General features: G+C 38.1%; 1 protein-coding gene across 1 annotated transcript; it reads right to left on the bottom strand.

Annotated features, from left to right (window-relative positions):
• Positions 1-2: 2 nt before the first annotated feature.
• On the bottom strand, positions 3-20078 carry LOC116310920 (glutaminase kidney isoform, mitochondrial-like). The gene is made up of 18 exons (XM_031727856.2): positions 19795-20078; positions 17991-18078; positions 16021-16142; positions 11827-11956; positions 11661-11740; positions 11355-11518; positions 10474-10532; positions 8590-8622; positions 8445-8503; positions 8294-8360; positions 8128-8178; positions 6058-6234; positions 5816-5947; positions 5544-5642; positions 4111-4172; positions 3507-3583; positions 3293-3356; positions 3-3198 (listed from the first exon to the last, which is right to left on the bottom strand). The coding sequence occupies exons 1-18, from the start codon at positions 20004-20006 to the stop codon at positions 3042-3044; spliced, it is 1833 nt and encodes a 610-aa protein (XP_031583716.1). The 5' UTR covers positions 20007-20078; the 3' UTR covers positions 3-3041.
• Between the last annotated feature and the right edge of the window lie 3119 nt (positions 20079-23197).

Raw genomic sequence — 23197 nt, 5'->3', positions numbered from 1 at the left:
TGCTGCCTCTACATTCTTTTATTTACAACAGTTTGTCATTTACAGTGACCTTAAGGCTTTAATACAAATCAGGAAACTGCTTTTTCATTGCAGGTAAAGCCATTTTCACACATGAACTTTTCAGCAACAACACAGTCATGCTCGTCATTCAATCCCTCTTTAGAATGAGGAGACTGTGCAGGAAACACCCTCGCTTAAACCAGAATATTTCCAGAAGTGAGAACTGTGAGGACATGAACTGTCTCCTGTTGAATGCTGCATTTGAGAAAGGAAACTGGACATTATCCCAACATTTTCCAGACTTAATGTGTGTGAAAACAGCTCAAGTTGCAAATGAAGCGCAGTGAAATCATCACAGTTCTGCATACTGATAAAACAAGTTTGCATTCATTTATGTGCACAGCTTATATTCACATTCACATATTGTGTCAACCCAAATGTACACTGTTCCCAGCACCTGACACATTCAGATATTTGTTTGACAAGAATATCCAATGAGAGGTGTTTTTCAAACTGCAAAAAAACAAAAAACAAAAAAATCACATCACAGTGCATCAGCAGAGTAAACTGAAGCCTTGACAAAGAAGAGTGTTTCTCATGGGCATTAATCCCCATTTTGTATGTTGCACATATAATCAACATCCTGGTTTTGAGAAACGTGGACAATCCGCCTGAAGTACTTCAGCAGAAACTTGAACAGTGTGGCATGTCAAAACCTTTTCTGAACATCTTATGGCTGAGAAAGAAATCAAGACAACTGCACAAAGATGATCAGAAATTACTGCATGATCATGTACATATGAAAATAGGAAAAAAAAAAGGTTACTCATGTTTCCTATAAAGACTAATTTGGATATACCAGGATTCTGATATGAAACTGACTGAAACTGTCCTTTCAGTGTTTCAGACATTAACTACAGTCATGGTAAAAAGAAATGACAGCCCCTGTCAGTTGTAAGGTTTTTTGAACAGTTATGGTCAGATGTTTACATAACAGTCATTGTGAGCAGTCATTGTGAACTGTTCTTTTTCAGGGTGGAATGATTATACAGCACAAATCTTTAATGACTTTAAAATCCAAAAACTGGATTCATGAGTTGAAGTTATTTTGGATTATTTCTAATCCACACAAGGTCAAATATACTGTTTAATGTACTACAGTGTCTTGACTTGATAAGGCCTATTAACTTCTCCTTAGTGATCATGGTTGGTCATTTATATACAGTCTATTTGACAGCACTCATTGAACTGACCAATACTCAGAACAATGGCAAAGTCCAAAGAGCCCAGTGAAGATGTAAGAAGGAGAAATACAGATTTACTAAATTGGGAAGGTATCTTGGAGCCATTTCTAAACAACTGCAGATTCTAAGATCATAAGTTCAAACTGTACACAAGTACAGGTTATTTGGATGTGTCAGGAAGAAGAACCAAACTGTCACATTTAAATAAAGGGAAATTAGTTAGGATGATCAGGAAGAATGCAGGAACCACCAAGATTCAAGTCTGCCATGAACTGGAAACTGCTGGAACACCAGTGTTAAGTTGTGGACTTTGGATCATTGTAACATCTTCATTTCTGTTGCCATTTAGCCGTCAGACTGATGGCCTTACACTTGACTCGGAACACTTTGGTATACAGAGGAGTTTATGGTCGACTCAATGACTGCAGGATGCCCAGATGCTCTGACTACAAAACTAACACAAATCATCACCCCTACATTATCCAGCTTAAAAGCTAGTATGAGGTTTGTGTTGGTATGCTGTGTTTGTTTTTTTGCCAAATACAGCTCTTTGCATTTTGACTGAACATCTCCATTTTGCTCTTGTGCCCAAAGGACATTTGTGGTTTGTTCAGATTAAATTTTGCAAACTGAAGTTGTGCTGATAAGGTCTTTTTAGGGAGAAGAGGCTTTCTCCTAGAAACCTTTCCAAGACATTTTCTGTCATTTTCTAATTGTACTGTCTAACTGAGGCCTGTAGAGTCTTGGCACTGTGTTAACACACCTGAATGCTTCAGACCTGCAAACTGTCTAAACATCTGCTTTTACAGAGGTGGTCAAACTTGCTGATCATCAGTTAATTAAGTGCACTTCATTAGCAGCACTTGGCTGCTATTTACCCCCTTAATTCCTATGGATGCAGAGAGGCTCTACTTAGTTTTTCCACACACAGCTTTTGGATTTTTTTTATATAATGTCCTTTCACTAGCTGGAACCACATTGCATTTAGGTTTTACAGCATTTCTAGTAGATAATGGCAGATGGTGTGAGCATGAATTGAGACTGTGGTTTGGGGAAGGCCTCAGATGGGACTGGCAGCAGGGCAGATCCCCATGTAAAAATGAGGAGGGAATGAACTGAAAAAGAGAGGAAGGCTGGGGGACAAAATCAAGAACACACAGCTTGTAGTGTAGGGGTGGGGGTCATATAAAGACAGAACTAGAAGGGGTGTGTATAGAGGTGTGGTCCTACTCCGGAAATTATCTACAAGATATTAAAACCTTATAATTTAAAGAGGATGTCCCTTCTTTTTGCCATGACTATGAATCGTATTCTGTCAAGGTAGAGTAATTATTAAAGCAGCTTTAGGCATATTTACAGTCATTTCAGTGGAAGCATAAACCTATTATTATGATTAAATTACTCACTAATAAGGCAGATGATACAACATCTCACCGTGTTAAAAATAAATAAGCACTTTAGATATTTACATCTCATTTATCTATCAGAAGCTGAGCATAAAAAAAGCATTAAAGTTTCAACGCAGTCCAAATCTCAATATAAATCAATGTAATTTTTCTCCACACAAGCGTGACATTGCTTGTTTGTATAGTGCTTTTCTGATACAAACCTTCTGTCTGCAAAGAGATACAGCTTTTCACAGTCTATGAGACGATGCTCACGTAACATTTCTACCACATTTAATTTGAACTAATTCATTCATCACTGCTCTCAGTCTCACTTCTCTTTCATTCCTCTCAGCTACATAATAAAAAAAAGACTAATTTCCATTGCAAGCTCTCATGATCCCTAGTAGATCTAAACAATGCTCTTCAGCGTATCAAATGCGGCTTTCTGCTCATCTGTGTTGCTCAGTGAGTCGATGTCATCGTACACACGCTGGTACTCTTGCAGGAGCGAAACAACAACTTCATGGCCAAACTGCATGGCGTCATCTAGAGGTGTATTTCCCCATCTAACAGGTAACAGAGCGCAAAATGGACATGAATGTTTTTTCAAAGTTAGTGTTATCACTTTCAAATGAAGGAGATGACAATTTAAATTCCTACCTGTCCTTCATGTGAGGATTCACTTTACATATCTCGGTTAGAAAGATTACAGCTTCCACTTGACCTGAAAAGAGAGAAAACAAAAAAATGCAGCAAGCCCAACATCAGAGCCCAAAGAACAGAAGACCAAACATGCTGTACTCAATTTAGACTTGTTTGAATGCTGAAGCCAGGATTTTCCAACAATGAATGAAATAATAATGAAAAGTGTCACCTTCGGCAGCAGCGATGTGGAGCACTGTGCGAGAGTCGTAGTCCCTCTGCTCCATGTTCACAGCTGAAAGGGCAAACCTGGGGGGATAACGAGGACACGGGATGGAAGATAAGACACACACGAAAAGGTTATTGTAACTCCAGTGAAGGACAACTGTCAGAAACCATGGTACGTGAGAAACAGTTTCATGATGAAATCACATGTATATGGCAGCTAACGTGCTCTTTAATGTTTTTTTGCTTTCTTTATGGAGAATTAGGTAAGAAGACTGATACCGCCTCATAAAGGTCTGTTAAAGCCAGCAGAGAAAGCTAGCTGGACATTAAGACTGTTAACATACAGTATGTTAAAATGTATTTATTTAGTATGACAACAAGCAAACTTGGCACAAAAAGTGATTATTTCTATGTTGTAACAATGTGATACCATTGTTTACTCTTAAATGGTGCCACATTTATAAGGAAAATGCATTTGTGGGTTGAGCAGCAGAGTTGAGTATCTGCGTTGATGCCCTAAAAATCTGCTCATGTAAGAATGCATCATACAACAGTTTTATGTGTTTCTGGTAAAAACTAAAAAACGATTATATCCAGGTTTTACTTACCTTCTTAGAGCAGAGACGTCACCATTGTATGCTGCGAACATCAGGTTTACCACTGACTTGTTCTAATGGATCAAACAAACACTGTGAGAGTAGTTGTATCTGCTTTGTTTTGGATGTTCACACTAAACATGGCCAAAGTATTACATATTAAGGCAATCTGTATAATGTTAGAGCTCAGCCTTCAGATTGCTCTAAAATCTTAGTTTCAGACGCATTTTGTCTCCTTTAGGCTCAAAGAAAGGGAGTCCTTAATTATGTCATATCAAACGCAGATGGTTACAAACAGTTACAGTCAGTCAGTCACAGTCAAGATCATGCAACTCATCAAAGGAGTACAAGGTCGCAACAATAATAGAGAAAGGAGAAAAACTGCAGAATTTGGGAATAAAAAACTCAGGCAGCTAAATACTTAAACCGGTCCATTGTAAAATAAATAAATGAATGAATAAATAAACAACAATAGTAAATGTTGATTAAAATTTGCAGATTTTGCAGGAATGCAAATTTTCTGTCAGCTAACATCATTACACATCATGCTCCACGTCACCTCCTAGAGCTGCCAAAGACATGAGGTAAAGACATCGGAACAGGCTGCATTAGAAAATATCCAACGGCAATAAAATTTGTAGGGGATGCGAAACGATACAGAAAGAGTGTGATTATGCAAATACCACATCTTATGTGTGGTATAAAGTGTTTACACAAATGAGTATTTCATGCAGTGAGTTGTAGTTAGAAACCCCACAGCTTTAACAGAGTACATTCTAAACACCTTTAAACAATCAGATCCTGCTGTTCAAACCTTCTGTTTTTGAGAGCAGCCAATCAGAAGAAAGCTTGTTTAAAGAGATGGGTAAGGGAGATAAATCTGTTTGTTTAAGGGAGTGGATAAATAAGGACTATTTATCCTTATCCTTGTAACCTTGGACTCTATTTGAGACCAAATATGAACCTTGATAATGAGCATAACAGGGCTCCAGTATACTGTTAGTCATTCAGGGAGTTTTCACCCCTGTGCTGTTTAGACTGCTTACATTGAACTCTGGTTCTCTCTCTCTCTTCGGTGCGGTTTGTTTGTGCAGATGTGAACACAGTGCAGACCAAAACAACAAAGAAGGAGGCGACTGACTGCTTCCAAATGTGTGATGATGTGTGATGCTTTATTTATATTTGGTCAGATAACCACTTTTGTCAGCTCTTTCCTGTATTTACTTTTGTTGCGCCTTCTACAGATACATTAGGCTAATATAAGAGGACTGAAAGTCCATATTTGGCTTGTTTGCTGTGAGTTTTGTGAAGTAACCAAATGGGAAAGTTTACAAACCCGTCCTCTGACTCAGACCAGAGTAAGCAAACTATCGGTGTGAAAACGCCCTTAGTTAGTCAGTCACCTGAAAAGAAAGCACTGGCTACATTTGTTGCACTAAACTCACTGGATCATCATCATCATCTGATCGTCTTCTTGGGTCGTGTTTCTTAGTGAAATGCCTCAGGTTGTCATAATTGTGGAAGTTAAAGTAAGACACGAGATCCTGATGAATCAACAAATAAAAGACATTAATTAATATCACATACATAACGTGGTATATTTGATCTTTAACTTTTTATCATAAAAACACAAACAAGACATGAACATTTAGCTTCTATTACAAAATGTAAATATTTAAGACTTAAAAAATCATGTCATTATGTTTAAGAAGCATACCTGACAGAAGTGAATGCCACGAACACTGTTTCCAAGACGATCTAATGGTGGGGACCAACACATCATACCCATGACATTGGGGACCACCAGCAGTACAGCACCTGAAACACCAGATTTAGCCGGCAAGCCCACCTAGACAAGGACAACCAACAAAACATCTGAAATCTCGATGCAAACATCTCATAATTAGTGCTCTATGATTTCAAAAAAATCTATTTTCTTCCTCCAGTACAGTGACTCACATGGAAGGCAAACTGTCCAGAAAAGTCATACATGCCGCACGAATGCATGAGACTTAGGGTGTTGCGGACTGCCTCAGCACTCAGCACGCGGTCGCCTGTGATTGGACAAATACCCCCATTTGCCAGCGTGGCAGCCATGACGCTTCCTGACTCGCAGGTTACCTCTATGGAGCACAGCTGGAGTTTAAGAAAAAAATAGATTAAATATTCACAGACTATATTGTTCTTACTGTATTATTCTTACATTACAGATTCTTTTGGCCATGTGGAAATTTGTGAGGGAAATATTTTTCTCTATAGTAGTTTTAGTGTTTAACCCTTCACTTTCTTGATCAGCTGGTCGCCAACTATGTCAGTTTCTTGGTGCAGAAAAGATTTGTGTGTAAAGACTGGTAAGAGATGAGACAGTAAACTATAACAGAAAAAGCTCAGTTAGCTAAATCATGTAAATTTAAGGTGTTAATTCTGGTCGCCATGATTGACTTTTCATGGTGCACGTGAAACTTTGATCTTATTATAACCAATCTACCGACGGTAAGAGATGAGGTTGTTTTATTTTATTTTTTAGCTAAATGCTAATGTTTTGCTGATGCTTCGGAGGTATAGTTAGATCCATCATTTGTTGGTCAAAAACACAATTTCTGTAGTTTTGCCTCTGTGTACTACCACAGCGGATTTTAAACCAAACTTCAGCTTTAATTTAATGATTTTTACAAGAATTTTGCAATAACTCTTTAGTAAATACATTTTTTTTAATACACGGGCTCTGATTTTCAATAGCTTAAAAGCAACTGAACAACTCACTGACAAGTTTCAGGGCCGGGTGAGGTATGTTTCCCTGTTACTTCAGGACAAATGAAAAGTTGAGTCAAAGTGTTGAATGGGTATTTCATGGCTTTTTACTGTTATTTTAAATATGAGAGCTGCAGACATGCCATCATTTGGTTGAAAAAACAAAATTAACCTCTCACAGAGATGGCAAAAACTTTAGGAGTGGCCAAATAAAAGAAATCTGACAGAAGGAAGGAAGAAAGAAGGAACCAGCTTAATGGATTCTGACAATTAAGGACCCTGAAATGTACTTTATAGGTTTTTTTGTTCACTACAGACTTCTTGGCTTTAAATATATTATATCCCCCTGCTGGTACTGCAACTTCTGCATGCATGCCCATTTCACGTTTCGGAGAGGCGAAACATGATATTGACAACTAACTGAATTATAGAAAAGCAGCTTAACAACATCTAACCAAGTGAAGAACATTTTCCAGGAGGTAGGAGTATCATACTATCATAATCAAGGTCTATAACCAAGAGACACCCCAAGAACAGGAAGGCTAAACTTTGCCACAAAAAAACCCACTCAAGCCTGCACAATTCTGCAAAAGTGTAGAGGGCTACGCTCTGATTCAGCCAAATGCTGCAAAACTGCAGGACAGCACTACATAGAGCAAATCGATAATGACCCCCCAAAAAATACTACAAAATCAAGCAAAATGTTTCTTAACGTAAAGAAATGGGATAATCTTCAGTAGCCAAGTCAATCATCTCAATGCTACAGAGCATGCTTTGATAAAAATGTCTGTAGTACCTTAACCGTTAACGAAAAATTGTTGTAAAACCCCTTTAAGTAAAGCTGGAAGTATGTACTTCAATCACATATTGATTGTTTGATTTAAAATTCACTGTGATGTGATGAACAGAGGCAGTTAACTGTAGCAGAGTGTAGATTTGCCCTAGAAAAAGAAGTTTCACTGTCCAGCAAATTATTGACCTATGATAGTCTAGAGGTTTCTAATTACACTGCTTAATTAGCTGAACATTAATATTAAAGCTGAGGTTCGTGGGAGTGATACTTATTTAAATACCTGCAAAGTTTCATAGATTATTGGACAACTGGAAACTTGAACAAGGGGTAAAAAGACAAAGATTCATTATGTGGACATCATGACTGGTGCTGTCATCCAGTTGTGTTTAATCTGGATCAAACTGTTGGACCAAGGACAGGGAGCCGCTCTGCTAGCATACACATCCTAAAATATTGATTACAACCACTTTAAAGGACAATCTCACCTGAAAGTAAAAGTCAAGAGCTGCAATCATATCTGCATTTTCAGGAAAGCACTGCAAGGAATAAGATTAGAGTCAGCATATACATTCAATTAAATTCAAAACCTCAATTCAATAACCCCAGAAGTAATTAATATTGTATGCAAAACACCAAAAATAATAAACGCACCTTTTTCTCTTTGAGGTAATACCCAATGGCAAAATTCCTGTCACCAGTCTCCCTCTCTGACTGGAAACTGCAGGTACACAGCGATATAAAAAACATCATTCAGGGCACGAAATGACAGTAGTTTTTACATTTCTTGCAGCAGGCCACTCACGTTGCATTGCTGAAGCCCACATACTCTGTACCAGCCATGCTTTTCAGGAACTCCATCACCTGCAGTAACATCATTTTTAGAGCCCATTGAGCAGGAAGAACAAATACCAAAAAGGGACTAGAAATAAAAAATAACATTTACTTACATAGTCAAACCTCTCAGCCTTATTTGAATGAGGCTGTAAGGAGAGAAGAGGGAAAAATAACTTTCTGTTGCCAGCTCAATAGAGTCAGTAAGTCCCTACAGATGGCAGTGTTTGAGTGCTTTGACACTGAAGCATACTTTTGATCTTGGGTGTGTGTCAATATCTAACGTGCACATGGTGTGTTTGAGCGTGCCAACCCACGTGGCAATGTGCTTGCTGTGGCGTGAGGCCTGCTTATGGTTGTGCTTGAATTTCATGGACCAGCAGATGATCATTACCGTGTTGTAGAGGTACCAAAAGGGGATGGCGCTACATTCATATTTAATAGCTTTACCTAGAAAGGTTAAGGATGATAGCAGACATCACTGAGTTCAAGGAAAGACCTGAGGGGTAAACCTCATGACCACTAAAAGAGTAGGCTTTATGTCTTTCAAGGGAATTTATCTCTGGTGTGCTACCTAAAATGAAAACTACTTTTTGACCAAAACATACAAATGTTTGATATGTTAAACTTTGATATGTAAACCTTTGCAATATTTATGCACTCCCGAATGTGCACAAATATTGCATCTTTTATATACTTTGCACTTTTAGCCTTTAATTTCCTTTTTTGTGTCCAAAATAAATGCTTTTTAAGTATATAATCTCCTCAGTGTAAATATAAACTATATGCAAATACACTGAATAAACTATGTTGACACAAGTATTGCCCCCTCTAAACACATGGAACTGTGAGGCTGGCTAACACACCTTCAGTTCTGGGGGCTGTAATTGGCCACAAGCATGCACACGCCCTGTTGTCAGCCCCAGACCGATTCCCCTCACTTGCAGCTGCACTTGGCCCACATATGATAAGAGTCAGCTGTGAGACTTCAAAAACCAACACAAGCAAAGCCTCCATGACCATATATGACTGTATGTTTTGGAGTAAAGGCAAAGATCACAGATAAGTGTGAGGCGATGTCAGTCAGGTGGTAACGACCTAAGTCCAGTCACTATGGGGGGGATATAATCTCCAGCCAATAGATAAGTATGTCATGGCTGTTGCTGACGTTATCCATCAGGAGGGAGTTTGTTCAGTAAATTTCAACCTAGTTGGTATAAAAGTGTTGCTTTCTAGAACTTTGCATTGTAAATAACATTACATCACCAATAGTTTGACCTTTAAGAAAGCAGCAATCTGTGGCTTTCAGCTGTGTATTTCTTTAGCCCTTCATACCCATGAAAAAAGCAATTCTCTAAACTAGCTCGCAACATTTAGCTCACAATTGTCTTTATATTGAATATTCTACAGTGCAAAGTACCAGTAAAGAGATTTGCTTGCTTAGCCCACACACAGATTGCAAACTGTGGCAAAATCAGGTTTCATAATGACTGCAAATTTCATAAGATTGCAAACCATACAGGGCTCGTCCCTACTCATGCACTGGCTACAGGAATAACAAGAGAGTTTGTATATTTTTTGAAAGAGCGTTATTCTTTTGGCAACTTCCAGCTCGTGTTGAGCCGGCAGCTAAAACCAAATCGAAACCACATATTATAGAAAACATATTTTGCGAAACCTATTTCACTCCTGCTTTGTACAGAGTTTTAAACAAGTGATTACCCCTTTGAACTGTGAATCTCTGGAGAGGCTACAGAACACTATGCTGCACTGTATTAATTCAAGGGAAACCATTTAATAAGGACTGGGTTTAAAAATGGAAAGCCTATTTTTGGTCATGACCAGCTGCCTCCTGAGAGACTCCTCTGTTTTGCCCCAACAACCTCATTTAATGACCGACAACTAGGTAACGTTATTTTATGTGCATATTCTTAAACAGAGACATGTGCATTCAGTAAGCATCTATTATCACATCAATGTATTCAGGGCTTAGATTTTACCTTAATTAAAGAACTGATGACAATAGCTCCAGCATTCACCATGGGGTTGTGTGGTTTATCTGCACAAGAAATGAGAGCATGTTATCACTGATTTGCTCCTAACCACAAGAATAATAAACCGAGACTGCTGAGACTGGAGAATAAATTTCATCTTGGGGGCTTAGGATGCAGCAACGGCTAATGAACTGAAGACATGCAGTAAAATCCAATTTGCTTTAGAGATGAGCAGGTACTTTAATTGTAACCCAGCTGGCAGGAAAATTTCATACAACATTTGTAAATGTTATACCTACAAGCTCTAATGATGTTTCCGATTGGATGTTCAAGGAATATTTCTAGGTTAGAAGTTTAACAAAGACATGCATTTCTGACTGCAATATACATAATAAATATAATGCTTTGAAAATGTTCATTTATAATATTACATGGAAACATTAAAAATGCAAATATTCTCTGCATTCAGAGAATATTTCCAGGATGTTTTTGGCATTCCTTTAATGTGATGGAAAAAAAAAAATAAGCAAAATAAAATAAAAAAAATCCACAGCCTGTGTGGGTTGTCTCTGGGTACTCTGTTGGGACATTAGGTTAACTGTGGTTCTTAACTGGATATAGGTGGGAATAACCATCAAACCCTCTAACTGCAGCTAAATACACACATAACTGTTTGTTTTCAATTCTGAAATTGCGTAGTAATGTTCCCATCCACATAATGTCCTCACAGAGACCACGCACGTGCTGATCGCTGGGTCGGACAGAACAATATGTGCAGCAGTGTCTGGACATTTGAAAAAATGGAGGGACATATGTTTTTGTAAACTCTGACTCATATGTTATTACCGCAGAGAGCCTAAATGGGGTTCTTTACGCAAATCACTTGCCTTCCTCATTTAGTGACAGTTTGTTGAACTTGAGACCACTTGGCTCTTTGCCCACAAACTGGTGAACGTGCTCACTGCCAAACTCGTGCACAGCGATGGCGTACTCCAGAGGCTTCACACATGACTGCAGACAGAAGGGAACCTTGGTGTCACCCACAGAGTGTCTGCATGACATGAGGATGTAATGGAGAAAAAATAAAATAAAATAAAAAATAAAATAAAAATGGAGGCGTGTTAGTGAGGCAGTACACACGGTGGAGGTTTAGAGAATGGAAAGATGTAGAAAAAGTGGAACTGATACTGTACCTCTGTCCGTCGATCGTGCACAGAGATACACCCCACAGGTCAGGGCTGAACTTAGCCAGCTGTGGAATGTAGTCAGCCACCTGCATAAAGACATGAAACATGTGAGTGAGCTAAAAAATGATGACGCACACGCTAAAATCAATACGCGTGTTGGTCTGGCACTTACCTGTCCTCCCTCCTGCCGATGCGCAGTGTCGTACAACGTATCAATTTGGAGGACAAACTTTTCAAAGTCTGGGATGATAAATTTTTTTCTGAAAGCCTTAGTCAGCAATATGATGTTGTTGCCCACACACCTACGAAAGGACACAATTACAATGAGGTCAAGAAACCCTTAAAAGGTACATTTTTATATTCCTAACTGTCACTGAAGCTACTTTGTAGCAATAACACTGCCCATAAAACCACCCTTCAATAGGAGGAGCCAAATAAAAGCCGTTCAGTGAGTAAATCCAGGTACCGATCAGTGTTTTCATGGCAGACCTCATGACCTTTTATAGTTTAAAAGACATTATATATATTAATGCAAAGATGGTTCCGTGCCAGGGAGCCGTGTCAATGTGACAGAAATGCAGCATGTACAATTCCCACAACTCAACCAGACAAATGGATTTAATACATTTTATTATTCACACCTGTGTAATAAAACTGGACTTTTATCCCGTGTAATAAAGTGTAATGGAGACTGAGATGTTTTCGTAAACAAATAAAATCCCTTTACCTCTGCTGTGTTAAGTTACAGCAGAAATTGTGGGAAATATTGGCTTACTTACCCGCTTACTTGGATTATTAATATCAGACGTATTCTTTGTGATGTGAGATAGCCAAGCAACCACACCTCAGCTTCACACATAAGACAATAGAAAAAGCTGAACAGCAAACACCAATCATAAACAATTAACAATTACAGTGCCTCTTGGGTACTTCGCTAAGCCAAGAGTCGAGACAGAGCTACGTGATTAAAGTACTAAGTTAAATCTAATGAAATTTGGTGGAGAGGTGGAGCTTTGTGAGGTTTTTGATGACTGTGGTCTTGGTCTAGGATATTGTCTCAGAGTGACTCTCAGGACAATTAATCAAACAAAGAACTGTACAGCTAGCAGGTCCTCTAATGGAGTCATACAATACTGTGCAAAAGTATTGAGCTTTCACTCATGTCTTGGCATTTTGCTTGAAAAAAAAAGAAAAAAAAGAAAAAAGAAAAGAAAAAGAAAAATATGTGCAGGATTTTACTGAAACTTGCAAACAAATCAAGGTACATCATGTAAAGCAAAAACAGAGTTTCTGCAATTCTCATTAAGGCCTTTGCCTGTCCTTAATAATTTCATGCCAGTTGCCTTGACATCACATGTCATGAAGGTGCTGGAGAGACTGGTTCTTAGCTTGCAGGTGAAACATACTTTTGACCGTTTTCTTAGTTTGCTTAACACTCTCTTGCTGGTGTGGGTAATGCTCTAATCTACCTGCTGCAGTGTGCTCACCCTCACCTGGATGGTACTGGTGGCATTGTGAAACTCATGTTTTTTTAATTTTTTCAGTGCCTTTAATACCATCCAACCATTTCTGCTAAATGAGAAGCTGGGGATGGTGCTATCTCCATTCCTGTTTGCTTTGTACATCTCAGATTGACAGTGCAGTGGTTGGGAGTACTAAGCAGTAGTTGAGTGCAGGAAGCTGGTGAGGAACTTTGTGGTCTGGAAGAAATCACCTGCTTTTCAATGTCAGCAAGGCAAATTGTAGACTGCACCATTTTTCATTCTTTATCCTGTTGCTCTAAGAAAACAATTTGCCTTGTAAGGATCAATAAAGTAGCTATCGGTGTATTCTTTAACATAGCCTGAAGTCTCTGAGGCAAGCTTTTGCTTTAATTTCTTTAAGTAGTCTTCAGAAATAGTTGTCCAGTATTCTTGAAGGACACTCAAAGCTCTTATTTGAATTTTGGCTGCCTTTTGTTCTGTTCTGTCAAGACGATCCCACACTGCTTCACTGACGTTGAGGTCTGTTCAACATTTGTCGGGCCAACCTGTGACTAATAGCGTTTTATTGTGTTTTATATCCAGGTATGCTTTTACTGCACTGACGGTGTTTTGGGGAATGTTGTTATGAAGCTGTTCCCAGTGAGATGCTTTGTAGATAGTACTGCATCACAATGTGACTTTTCTGAGTTCATAATTAGATCAGTTTTCAAGATCCCCAACACCACTGGCTGAAATGCAATCTCATTTCAGCCAGTGGTGTTTTCAGCCATGACAGAGACTCTGATGCGTTTTGAAACGCACCATTCACTTTTGTAGTTTTCTAATGACCTTCCCATAAAATACTGACAGTGATTTGAACTAAAAATGCACCTTTCTTCACATTTCCCATTCTTAAGAATGTTTTCTTCACAGCAGCTTCAGTGAACAGCAGATGGATCAACTGAAGGTCCAGATCCATCCATCATGTCCCGTATCAGGTCTTTGTTGGATTTCTCTCCTATTTCTTAAGGACATGAATTTCAGATACTGTTCATCTTTTGCAGATAGTTTTTCCATGCCTGCTACTTCTTCTTTTGTACTCCATATTTCCAGTTCACTTAATTTTTTTAAAAGCACACTATGCACTGTACATGCTTACATTTTCTACTAAAAATCTTTGGGAATCACCTTGTTGGTGCACAAACACCATCTTAGGCCAATCAAACTGTTATCATTAGATTATATTATTATTATTATTGTTCAAGGATTGATCTAAAGAAATACGAAGAAACGATTCGCTTTTGCTGCTAGTAACAGTAAAATCTTTATTTATTATGGGCTGTTATGTGTAGACTCAACACTAGTTCATTCCTTGAGCCTTGCATGATTCATAAGTCAAATGGCAAAGAAACAATTCCTCTGAAAAAGGTTAACGATTGGACTGACTCAAGACTTTTGCACAGTACTGTATAAACTGAATGGCATATACATCAGAATGGCTGTTTGCACCTTTGTGATAAGCTAAAAGTTATGTTAAGTAGTTTACTCTGAGTTATATGCAGCTCTAATTGTATAACTACATAACTGTTTTTGAGAATTAGTCAAAACACGCTTCTGTAATATGAGCGTCCAAGCTTAGCCCCTTAAAAACCTGAACCATGAAATAAAGTATTAATTTGCATATATTTTAATTCATCAAATTAGTATTATATTTGTTACATTTGGCTTCTTTTGCAATTTTGTTTTATTGTAGAAAAGGAAAACTCACTGATGATGTGTAAGTCTCATAAACTCAAAATATGACACACTTGGCTTTACAAGATTAACCTTTGGCTTTCTTCAAAGAAAAGGAGTCCAGACATTTTCTTTAGCTCCTTTGATCCAAGCAGAAAATTCTGAAGTTATTGAGAAAGGTGGTGCCTGAAAAATTGTTTATATAACTAAAACACCAATCAATAATTGAAATCTTCAACGCACAGGCTTCAAAGTAAACCGTTTCAGGCCAACTGACATTCAGCTAAAAGGGTAAACAAATCTGCCCATACCAACTCATCCAGTAGTTATTATAGACTTCCATTGCTGTGTTGCGTTAACTGCTCAGCAATGCAGTACGCTCTCAAGGAAAGGTATGCACATTCTGTCACAGCTCTGAACTAAAATATCTGGGCCCAGAGGCCTCACTAATCCAAGACGATGCTAGTGTGAGGTTTGGGACACCAGGAAAAGAGAGTGGAGAGAACTTCCATTATTCATACAGGTCATCTCCTTAAAAAAATAAAAGCTAGCTCTCTCTGTTTCTAGTAGCATATTTATAGTATGCTCTTGAGTGTTCTTCAGGAACAGATGACCTCACAAATTTTAGAAAACAAGGACAGAAAATCGGAAATGACCATTTAATTTTAACAGAAAGACTATTTAACCCTGTGCTGTTCCAGGCCAAAGGAAGAGACCGAGTGAATTACACAAGTCTGTTATGAAATGATATGTCTGGTCAGCAGCCTGCATAGCACTTACGGATCTGTTGGGTCTGCTAATGTAATTGCCACAGTCTGGAGCCAAACCAGAATGATGCCCTTTCACTAACAGCCCCAGAGACCCCCTGTCTTCCAGCACACTCCACTGCTTTGGCTGGCATGCATGCACGTGAATTTTGTTAGCTGCAGCTGTCGGCCATAAAACGCCCATCCCTGTTAGGCCCTTGGACTCAAATAGCACTGATCACAGATCACTAACAAACACCCATGAGAGAACTCAACCTAACTTCATCATTTTCCTCCCATTTACTCAATCTTTATTTGAAAGATTATAATTAACTGAATATTTCATTGAAGGTCTTCTGACTAGTTTTCAAGTGTTGAACAACTGTGTTCCCAAACTAAATCACCATAGACAATGTTTTTCACCTTCTGAAAAGCTTCTTATCCATCATGACTGTCCCAATGGAGTCATGGGTGGATTGTCGCATCTGATGGACACAATCGCGTAGCCGAGGGTCAGATGTTAACAAGCCTGTTTTTCTTAAAGCCTGCAGAGAAGGGAAATAAGAAACACAAGGGAGAAAAGGGGGGAGTGACCTACTGACATACTCTTTCACACATTGAAAAAGCTTTTTATGTAAGAATATTAAACATGTGTTGAGGACATGTACAGTGAAAGAGCTGCAAAGCTTCAGGTGTTGCCACAAGGGAGAGAGTAGGAAATACAGGCATAGACCAGATCACTGGAATCCCTCTCGCAAGTCACAGTGACAGTCACTGTATGTACCATGTGGGTCTATTTTGGGGACACCATGTGTACAACCCTCCTGACCACTGAGACACCTTTTGACTGGTAAGTGATTCTGTAAGCAAGCACGCGGCTCCAAACATGCTCTTGTAGGAAGTGCTGAAATTAGACTGTTGTAGTGTTCCTGAGTCTATTTTAGAGTCGAGCCCTTCAGTTGACTGTTTGAGGGTTGGGTTTGTGAGTACAACAGACAGAACTCATTTAAACTGAAACGCAGCAAACCCTAAACACTTTTTGATTGTCTAGTATAGTTCCCAACCTTAATTTAAAGAGTTTTTATAAATATATGTTAGTGAAAGGCAACAGCTTTTAAATGAAGCCGATTGTTTTTTAACAGCAACATGACATTCAGTTGTGCATTTAACAGCTTGTTGAAAATTAAAAAAAAGAAGAAGAAAAAAATCTGGTAATTTCAGTGGAAAACATACTTATAACTAATATTTACAAGATGTTCATCATCATCACTTTTTTATACGATTATCTCCTTTTCATTCACAAATGATGGCCCAGTGTATCCTTTGCTAAAGAAGGAAGTAAAGGAAGAACCAAAGTAGCTTTTTAAAAAAAAAAGTATTTAGAGATTTCAAACATCTCTAATTATGGCTGCCATGCATATACCTCTGGGTCACTTTACTCACTTAGAAACCTTTCTAAGCAAATGTAACTATTTGACTGCAGTCAAAGTCCTGACTCTGCCTTTTTTGATCACCTGCTTTAGGTTTCCAGTGTTTTATGACACCCTGAGCCTATTAGGGTCAATGTGTTTTGCAGTTGTTATTTCCATTGCAGGGACACCGAGTACCACTTTCACGTTCCATCTCTGCTCCAGTAACCTCTACAAACACACCAAGTCATTTGTGCTGTCACCTGTGTTGACACACATCTCTCCTCCTTAATGTACATTCTGTTTTAAAAAGACTGAGTCGTCATAGACACCGCAGTCACCAGCTGTCTGTATAACATGTCCCATCACAGGGGAAAAGGGAAAAAGACTCTGGGTTTATGTCTTATAGTGTCTATGTTCTACTTCTCAGTAACCTGAACTCTTGTGAGACTTAAGATATGAAAAGGTTCATATCTGTTCATAGAAGCATGACCTTTTTGAATGTGTGAGCTCAGTGGGACCTCATGTATCTGACAGTAACCTCATAATGCTCCTAAGATTAAGTAAGGAAATAGTAGGTGCTGGTTCCTAAATTAAATTCCTTTAATCTACTAATATTATTAAATCTACCAGTACAACATCTCAACTGTAAAGTCCTGTTGTAATTAAAGGCAAAATAATAATTAAAAATTAATGTGAAAAATTAATATTGCTCTCTGATTCTAATTACTTTGGTCCTTAGTGCCACAGCTTCTATATATAGTCCTATTGCATAAGAAAGTCCCTAGACCATTTTTAAACCGGACTCCTCAGTCAGGTGGAGATGCTCTGGATTCCTGTTGTGGGATATCATGACACTGCCAAGGTTGATTTGATTAAAGTCAAAGGTGTAGTTGAGTGTGTTTGTGTATGTTCACATGGGCCATGAAAAGCCAAAACAGTGCTCGGCGTGACAGAGGAAGTGTAAATGTGCTGCTGACGTACAGAGATGAACTGGGAGAGAGGGATCATCTCTTTGCCATCAGTGATGGTGTAGAAAAGCAGGTCCTCCATGCTGGACATCAACCTGCTTCTATAAAAACAAAAAACACACACGCAATATGTTTTGATGTTTAAATGTGGACAAGCTTCAATGTCAGAACATGAGCAGTGAGTCAAAGTTTATGTCAACATAAAGCTAGTGTAAATACTGGCGTTTTTCCAGTGATCCACTTTGATCCTAGCATAGACTTTGTTTTAGAGAAGGCATAACTACATGTATATTTAAAAAAAAATCTACATAAAATATACAGTGTAGTTTTTGGAGGTTTGCATACAATTAATATGGAGACAGATATTTTAAAATATAATTTAACTTATCAATTTTAATGACAACAGGGCATCTATAAGAAGGGCAAGACAATTAACCTGCTTAACATGAAGTGTTAGAGAGTTAGCAAGGGTGACTGGATCAGTTTCCAGTTGTCATTTTAAAACTGATAATTGTGTCATTATTCTTTTTACAGCATTTTTAGCATCTTTCCTGCTGGTCTGTAATTATATACATAATAATCATCACTTGAGATTTACAGAATGTGCACTTTTATATAGTGTTAGTCACTGCATTTAAAAAAAAATGTCTGTGCTTAGGTAATTAGCAGATTAAAGAAGGAAATTAACTACTTTAATTAAATAAAAAATTATGTTATATCCAATAATATGAATTCACTGCCTCAATTATGGCATATTTCTCACTGGAGTAACTTTTAGCGCCAGCAAATACTTATTTTCATATTATTTAATCTACAAATTACTTTTTTGTATAAATTCTGGCATAAACTAGTAAGCATTTACATAATCTGACACAGAGCCTCTTGTTTTGTTTGACCAGCAGCCCAAATTAGGGATATTTAGTTACTCTCTATACATTACTTATGTAAATCACTGAAGGTAAGTGAAAAGCATCAAATCGACATATTTAAAAATTAGAAACTATGAAAATGTGAACAGCATAAAGAGGAAAAAGGGGACCAGGCAGTACTCCTTTGCCAATAAAGGAGTGATGGCCTGCTAATTAAACACAATATTATTCCCTCATCTTACAAACAGAGTTATGGTAGCCTAGCTTTATATGTATTTTTCCATTTGTTTACATTTCTTTTCTTTTTTTAAAATGTATTTTTAGTTAGTCCCCATATTGGGTTTGCTCATTTCAGTTTAGCTTTTATTGTTTAAAGATGTATAATTTAATTTAGGACACAGGTCATGTCAAATAGGAACCCCAGTCTCAGTTAGCCTGCATTAAAGCCTCCTGATGCTTGTTGACTTAGCAAATGTAACCACACCGACAAAAGCTTCAAAATAACATTTAGTGTAGTTTTGTGGGAAGCAGCTGTTAGACTGTTTCTTGACCTGGCACACTGCCATATTGTTAGTATTACAACTGCTTTTTAAAAGTCTGCTTTTCATGTATGTGTTTTTAATGTTTTTTTTATTAACCTCCGAACAAATCCAACCAACTTTTTTTTTTCCAGCTATTAGCAAATATTAGCTGCCTGCTAGCTGCAGTTTTACATCTTACAAACTTCACTGGTGAATCTTCCCAGCTTTACATAAAAGGTAAGACTATTTACCACAAAATAAGAAACTTTTATGACTAATTTAACTTTAGTTAGTGTGGCCACCTGTTACTACAAGCTTGAATAATGAGGGGAACTTAAGCAGCTAATGCTAGTAGAGTACTGAAAGAAAAATAAAAGTACCGAATGATGTTTTGGCTAATTAATAGTGACAGTCTTCTGTGACCTACTTGGAGTGTCCTTGGTCCACATCAGGGCCCTGCTGGTGATGATAGGCTCTGTGGGTGTGGGGTGATGCTGCTGCCCAGCAGGGGAGAAGAACAGGTTGCTGAGTCCTGGACAAAACCATGCTGTCAGCTCCAACTCTAGCAGAGATCCCTGCATTTTTAAATAGCTGCAGGATTCCCGGGTTAGCTGTCCTCAGACTTTTCAGGCAATGCATTGTGATAAGTAGGGCTCAGCGTTTAATAATTCAAAGTAGTTTTTTTTTTCTTTCCTCCAGTAGCTGATCTTGAGAGATATCTGTGACCTGCGCTCCTTGGTCCTCGGAGCTTTAATAGCAGCAGCTGTCTTACAGACGGGATCAAGTAGAGGCTGTTGCTCCGGGGCGGGGCTGTGACACCGGCAGCATGGTGGGGTCAACAACCAGCACCAACGACATGAAACTGATGTAATTTCGGCCAAAGTTAAATCACTTTGGCCGAAAGTTATGTTCTCCAGTCTTTTCAGGGATTTATATTTTCCCCCTCCAGTAACCATCCAAAAATATTTATAAATTGAGATTAAATGGAGTTAAAACCTGGGATGAGCCATAAACAAGCTTTGTTTTCATTTTCAGGCATATATAACTTCAAGAAAACAATCTAAAATGGTTTGTTTCTTACTGCATGAATAACACATCCAATATTCACTGTCCCAGATTGAATTCATATTTTTGTTTGTTTTTTGCAAAATCTTACATATATTTCTCCTATTAAATTGCTATTTTTGTTTTTATTATTACTATTAAGAATGTTGATGATGATGGTGTTTAACAACAGCAACAATAATAACAGTGTTTTCCACATTTTATATAAAGAATAAAGGCAATGTTTCATTATAAATGCGTCAGTAGGACAACTGGTTCCTCTATTAGTCATTACATGTAAATATGGACTGATGTAAATGACCAACTGTGTTGTGTTTGTCTGTTACATACTTCCTGTAAGGTTGCAGTCAGGTTGTCGCTACGGTATTTTCTACTGCTGTGACATAGTGACACCCCCTGGTGAGTTTCCCACACTGATGCACTGAAATCTTACTGTCCTGTCCGCTAGGTGGCGTACTCACTCCAGGACCTTCTACTCAGGTCAGCTTCTCCTCTCTTAACTCTGTAGTTTTACTGAGTACACATCACAGTGAGATCTTTCCTCTCCAGAGGGTTTCTCAGCATGTTTCCTGGTGCTTCAAAGACACTTTAAAAAGATCCTTTTTTTCCCTTACTTTTTGAGTTTTGGACTTGGCTTCCTGTCTTTGATCTCAGCTGCTATGTGAGATGTTCACTGAAGAGTATCACCAAAACTTTTACTCCTTAGTAAAACTATTTCCCATCGTAGTGGAGGATTCTTCTAAATTGCAGAACATCACATGAAAATATGGATATTTCCTATTTGTATTTATTCATATTTATCTGTTTATTAAGAAGGCAATCAAATCATTCAAATACAGTCTTTCTCACTCTTTCAAACTGTGCAGTAACACTTTAAATGTAAATTAAAGGGACAAGATATTATCTTTATTGCCAAATAAACAAGGCCTTGCTAGGAATGGCCTTCTCCTTCGCATTTCCAGCCATATCAGTTCTCTAAAGAAGTATATGCTAACCCATGGTCCTTCTCTGTTTTCAGCAGAAAATGTTTTCCATTCCTGGGCCAATGAATGCCACCTTTGTCCCTTCATCCTCCGTCTTGTGTGAGAAAACCCCCCTCACTGCACTCACCAAGCCTGCACAAACTTAACCTCTTTCCCCCTCCACCTCACACAGGAAAAGAAACATGCCGGCTCTGGAGCTTTGATTCCATCTTAGTAATCTGGAGGTCTGGCTAAAGCCTTGGAATAGAGGCCACTTTGGACAGACAGTTTTAAGTACCTTAGGGAGGAAAAAGGGTGAAATGTGATTGGAGCAATTGTTAGGATACTCTGGATCAAAACAACAAATATAGGATAAAGGCTGCTATATAAGAACATAGAAAGAGCTGGAAAAAGATGTTGGTTATAGCTGCTTCGTCAAAGTTAATTGTGTAGAGGTAGTTCATACAAAAAAAGTGTGGTAATTAACAGGGTAGGAGATATCTATTAGTTCAAGGCTAATTTAAAGCCCTGGGAAACATTACTTATCCTCATTATCAGCCTGTCCTCACCACATTACCAATTACCCTGCCATTTTCACTGGATTGGGACATGCTTATTTTCCTGAATCACTCAAAACCTTCCAAGCCCCGAAACACATTTTACTCATGCTACCACACACCACTCTTGTTCGGATATTACCCTAGAAACAAAGGACGTAAAACGCCTTAATTTAATCCATTTCCAGTTTCTGTTAAATTCAAAGCCTCCTACACCGCCTGCATGGCAATAATATGATATTTGGAAGAGGTATTAAATAGGTATAGCACATTGTGAAATAAAGCTCCTTATTAGAAACTGTTGAAACCTTGTAGAGATTTAATGCATCGTTTAATGCATCTCTTAAATGAAAGGATAAGGGCCATTATTCCTGTGCCACCCAGGGTGTAAGGAATTCCATCTCTTCTCTAAATTGAGTCTTACCCACATCGCGACACACACACACACACACACACACACACACACACACACACACACACACACACACACACACACACACACACAGAGGGCATAACACTGAATTATAATACATTCATTTCCTGGAGACTCATCTTAACCATCCAATCCAGTATCATAGGATGTCTTGTCATATCTGTTGCTCGTCTGTCTGTCATAATATTGCCAAACATTCCCAAAGTGGCAGCAGTAACACCCTGGGATGTTGTAGTGAGCAGTTTTTTCTTAATGTTGCATATTTTAATAAGGTTTCACTATATTTAAAAAATAAGAGATAATCAGTTTTTTAATACTCATTAAAAGATATCTAAGTTGAAACAGTTTTTTTTTCTTTCATTGGAATATTCTTTCTCTCTGTGGTCGCCAAAATCAATCACAATCTTTGGTCTGTACAAAAAACGCCAGCTTACGTTTAACTGAGGCTTGATCAGATTTATCTGGTGGCTATAATCAAAACTGACAATCCTTTTAATTTGAAATTCCTTTTTTGTGTTTCTCTGGGGTTTGTGTCCTTATCAAGCTACGCTGTTGGAATAGTAATGCAAAGTGAGGATTTTATTTAATTCAGCCTCTTGTAAGCTTATTGGCCGCATCACATTAAGAAGAGATTACTAAAAGTCCAGTATTGGTAGGATGTTTGATTACAGCATTATTCAGTCAGACTTGAACAAATCAGAGCCTGTCTTTTAAATCTGTAACTTTAACTGTTCAGCTTGAGCTCTAACTTTTAATAATAATAAGCATACTTTTTGACAAAGCTTATTATGACACTGTACTCTCCCTGATGTA

The sequence above is a fragment of the Oreochromis aureus genome, linkage group 20 (genome assembly GCF_013358895.1).
Source record: "Oreochromis aureus strain Israel breed Guangdong linkage group 20, ZZ_aureus, whole genome shotgun sequence".
NCBI lineage: Eukaryota > Metazoa > Chordata > Actinopteri > Cichliformes > Cichlidae > Oreochromis > Oreochromis aureus.
The sequence above is the reverse complement of the archived record's forward strand: the minus strand, read 5'-3'. Positions and strand labels throughout refer to the sequence as shown.

Excerpts from the sequence above, each read along its gene's own strand:
- LOC116310920 (XM_031727856.2), bottom strand. The coding sequence starts at position 20,006 with ATGCATTGCCTGAAAAGTCTGAGGACAGCTAACCCGGGAATCCTGCAG. Across the intron at positions 11,957-16,020 it reads GATAAGAAGCTTTTCAGAAG|GTGTGTGGGCAACAACATCA; the intron begins GTGAAAAACATT and ends GTCCTTTCGTAG. Across the intron at positions 8,179-8,293 it reads ATTACCTCAAAGAGAAAAAG|TGCTTTCCTGAAAATGCAGA; the intron begins GTGCGTTTATTA and ends TATTCCTTGCAG.